Source organism: Oryzias melastigma, unplaced genomic scaffold, assembly GCF_002922805.2.
Source record: "Oryzias melastigma strain HK-1 unplaced genomic scaffold, ASM292280v2 sc00741, whole genome shotgun sequence".
Lineage (NCBI taxonomy): Eukaryota > Metazoa > Chordata > Actinopteri > Beloniformes > Adrianichthyidae > Oryzias > Oryzias melastigma.
Genome location: NW_023417328.1, coordinates 1 through 4,037, shown reverse-complemented (window position 1 = coordinate 4,037; position 4,037 = coordinate 1). Strand labels below are relative to the sequence as shown.

Genomic DNA, 4,037 nt, shown 5'->3' with positions numbered 1-4,037 from the left:
AAAAGTGATAAAAGTAAAACCACCTTATGATTTTATGTAAAAAATGTTTTCACCTTTAAAACAGGATAGTATAGCTGGTTTAGTGAAATCTGCTGCTCCAGAACCTCATGTGGATCTTTTACCCCTCCATTGTGGATCTCTGGTTAAAGAAAAAGAATGTTTTTAATTTTAAAAAGTAACTGTAAATTAACTCAAACTTTTGAAGGACAGACGTTATGGTCCCTTTATTAGCTCTTTCTGAATTAATTTATGAATTTACAGCTACGATGCCTCACAAATGGTAAAATAAAGATATACATTTTTATTTAATCACTGCTGACATCACACTACCGATTACTAAATTTAAGAAGAACCTACAGGGTGTCTTTTATTTTGAAAGGTCATGCGAACCTCTGTCAAAAGTTCTGAAGTACTTAAAAAAAAAAGTTATTTTCTTTTTTATTTCTGTCAAAAAAAGTTACTTTATCATTATTGTAATATTAACATGTATATAAATAAGTGTCTTATTTTTCTAAAGTGTGACTTTGTGGCCTGTTGAAGTTTTAGGGGTTGCAGACTGATTTATAGCATCAAATTTAATCCTAGAAGTGCATAAACTTGTGTTAATCCTGTTTCATTTGTACATTTTTATAATTATTTTCTCCATAAAAATAAGGTGATAGCAGCTAGAAGTTCCTACAAATTGCATTTCATGATTTTATTTGTGTTTATGACTGAATTAAAGAGCAAAGTTTCACTTAAGTCAAAATTTTAACTATTTTTAGGGGGTTTCATCACTTCCTGTTTCCAGTAAAAGCATTAGATCAGTGCTGGCAGAGTTTTTGCTGCAGCTGTTCAGGCTTGACTCCTAACATTTGTCTAACTCGATCATAAAACCTCTCTGTCTTCATGTTCACTAATGGTTTTTCTTCAGATTGATGTGAATGTTGATCTTTCCAATTTAACTTTTTCTTAAATTTTTTATTTCCTCTTCATTCATTTACGCCTCCTGACAGCGAGGACGACGTCCAGGAGCCGCTGGCTGTCGTCGGCTCCCCGTACTGGATGGCTCCAGAGGTGCTCAGAGGAGAAATTTATAACGAGAAGGTACTGACGGCTCTTTTTATTCACTCTCCTTCAGCTGCAGAAAAAAGTTCAAGGTCCAAAGTGGGAGTGATGACAGCCGGTCAAATAAACCTAGAAGTCAGGCGCTGATGTAATACCATAAATATTTAGTTTGTCATTATTGGCACATGAATGGATGCATATTTATTCAGTGGAGTTGCTGGTATTTCCTGGCGAACTCAGTGCAAGTTTTATAGTTGTGGAGAATTCCTGCAATAAACCAGGTTTTAAACACTAAAATGAGAATTTATATGTATATATTATATTATATATGCTATATCATATGCTGTTTGTTTTCACCAGATCTTTTAGTCTCTCCTGGTGTAGCCTACTTCACTCTGACGGCCGACTTAAACGTTACTTCCCTCTGTGTCTCAGCTTTAATCCAAGAGGGTGAAAATAAAAATTAAACTGGGGGATCATTTTATTATCGTCTTGAAGAAAATGGATGGAGTGATTGTGCGTCCTACAGCGGCTCTCTAGGTAGCTAACCGCCGGCGGGCTAGCATAGCGTGGACCTCACTAGCTGCCCAGGCAGCGGCTATCGCTAGCTTGCTAATCTGGCTAGCGTAGCAGTTGAGCTAGCTCCATGGGTTCTGTGACGGGCTGGTGACATGTTCAGGGCGTATCCAGCCTTCGCCCAACAGTAACCGGGACAGACTCCAGCAACCACGAGGGTTAAGAAAACTGAAGTTCAGGACGAAAATCCTCGAATTTAGCCGCCATATTGAATCTTGTTTACTACCCTTTGATCGAGTCAGTAGGCGTGTTTGAGATCCCCAGGCGCTGCGCAGATGGCCTGGATTGCGGTGCATGTTGGTTAGTTTCTTGCACTGACGTTAAATGTGCGCCGTCACGAAGTATTGCGAGAAAGGGGCGGGTTCAAGGCGCCTTTCTAAGCCAGCGCAGCCAGAAAATAGGTACTGCGCTGGCTGCATGCCGCCTCTAGGACTACAAAACAATGCATTGTCGGAAATTGTGTCCACACAGTTCTTGTAGTTCAGTGTAAAATAACTGGCGCTGAATGAAGGATATCGGTGTATTTTTCTTACTTTTTCTGGAAGGTAGTGAATCACTGATGAAAAAATAAACAAGATTTCAAATAATCTGTGGTCATTTGTTATTGTTGTCTCTAAAACTTAACTTTAATTTTATTTTATTTATTTATTTGGGACAGTGCACATGCAATGAATCCCACGGCTATTTTATGAACAGTTTTACTCTAAATTATCTTAAAAATAATATAGAAGACACAACAGCACAGATCATACTAGGAGGAGTGGCTTATTAACTTTCAGCCGAATGTTAAGGACAACCCCCAACTCCTTGATCTCGTACAGTCTCGTCGTTCGCCCTCATCTCAGGCGCCTTTCTCCACCCCCTCCAGCAGCAGCTTAGTCTCGCCGATGATGCAGGCGAGGCGCTGGGGATCTCAAACACACCTATTGAAAATGTCATGTGCCCAAAGCTGAGTCCCTGATTGGTTGACGGGGTTACATTGAAACTTGACTCCTCCGCCGTGTCTGCTGTGAATGCATCATTAAATCATCTGTCTATTCTCAATAAATTGAAATAAACTACAAACACAACTTTTTTTAAATTAATATTTTATTTTGAAACACTAAATGAAATGAACAAAAAGGGATAAAGTGCTTGAAAAGGAAGTGGGCAGAAGAAAATCCTTTCAATTCCTGCCCACAATCTTATATTTTTACACATTAAATTAATAGTTGTTCGCATAAACACACAAAAGAAGATTTAAGGCACCATAACACATTTGCAATTCATGATTAGAATTTGTTTCCAAATTTGTCTATATATATTTTATTGTGTAACATTTTTATCTTTACTTTCTTCTGTTATTCCGTTATAACCTCACCCCACAGACATAAATACTCTTTTTTTTTTTGTGCTGTTCTCCCAGAATGTTTGGTCATTTTTCTTTTTTAGTAAATATTCTCATTTTCTTTCCTGAAACAGTTTTATATGTTCTTTAGAACTAGCTTTATAAATTGTTTACATTGTATTGTCATTTTAGTAATTCTTATTTATTAAATATAATGCTAATATGTTTATAATATACCACTTTATGAATTATATTATACTCCTTGACATTCTTTTTAAGCATTTTAAAGTCATCTAAGCCTTCTGTGTCTGCAGGTGGACGTGTTTGCATACGGCATCATCCTGTGTGAGATTATTGCGAGGATACAGGCCGATCCTGACATCCTGCCACGTACTGAGGTGACTAAGCCTTCATCTCAGGCCTGACTCGTAATCTTGGTGCCTTGATCTGCTTATCGTTGCATACATGTGTGCTTTTATTTCACAGCTCTTTAGATAGATGGACGAGTGAAGGTTTGGGTTTATATCTGGATCGTGTTGAGGCTCACTTCCTGTTTTCCACAATCTGAAATATTACATGTCTGGCCTGCAGCCAGCTCTGTCATAATCTTTTTTTTTTTAAGCAACTATTGCACCACACAAGGTGATTTTGAAAAAACGTGTGGACACATCTTTCAAATTTCCCAGATTGTGATCTTGGACGATCAGGAAGCTTCATTTATCTCGACTGAACATTTGAATTCTGGTGTCAAAACTTGTGTGGATCGTCGGTTCACTGGAGAACCAGTTGGTCATCCACTCCCTCATTACATGCATATTTTAAACTTTTTAAAGTATGCCGCGCTTTCAAACAGGATAAACAGCAGAGCTGAAAGAATTCCACGGTCACTCTGGATGTTTGGTGTTGATGGGGATATTCCCTCCAAGCATCACACCAGCAGAACGCTAAACATTGAACGGCTGGAGCAGAAATCGATATAAGAAATAATGATCTGCGAAAAGAAGCAAAAGTATCGGATGAATGGTTTCAGATTGCTACGACAAATAACAAATAACTGTTTTCACCTTCATTCTGCACCTTTGTGTTT

At 38.0% G+C, this 4,037-nt stretch overlaps 1 protein-coding gene across 1 annotated transcript in view; it reads left to right on the top strand.

Moving 5' to 3' along the window:
* The window catches only part of LOC112139578 (dual specificity testis-specific protein kinase 2), a gene marked incomplete at its 3' end in the record, with an annotated part of 12,318 nt that extends 8,970 nt beyond the window's left edge, over positions 1 to 3,348 (top strand). The window contains 2 exon segments of the mRNA XM_024262398.2: positions 996 to 1,086; positions 3,265 to 3,348. Of these exon segments, the coding sequence (XP_024118166.1) occupies positions 996 to 1,086; positions 3,265 to 3,348 (175 nt within the window).
* Positions 3,349 to 4,037: the final 689 nt, after the last annotated feature.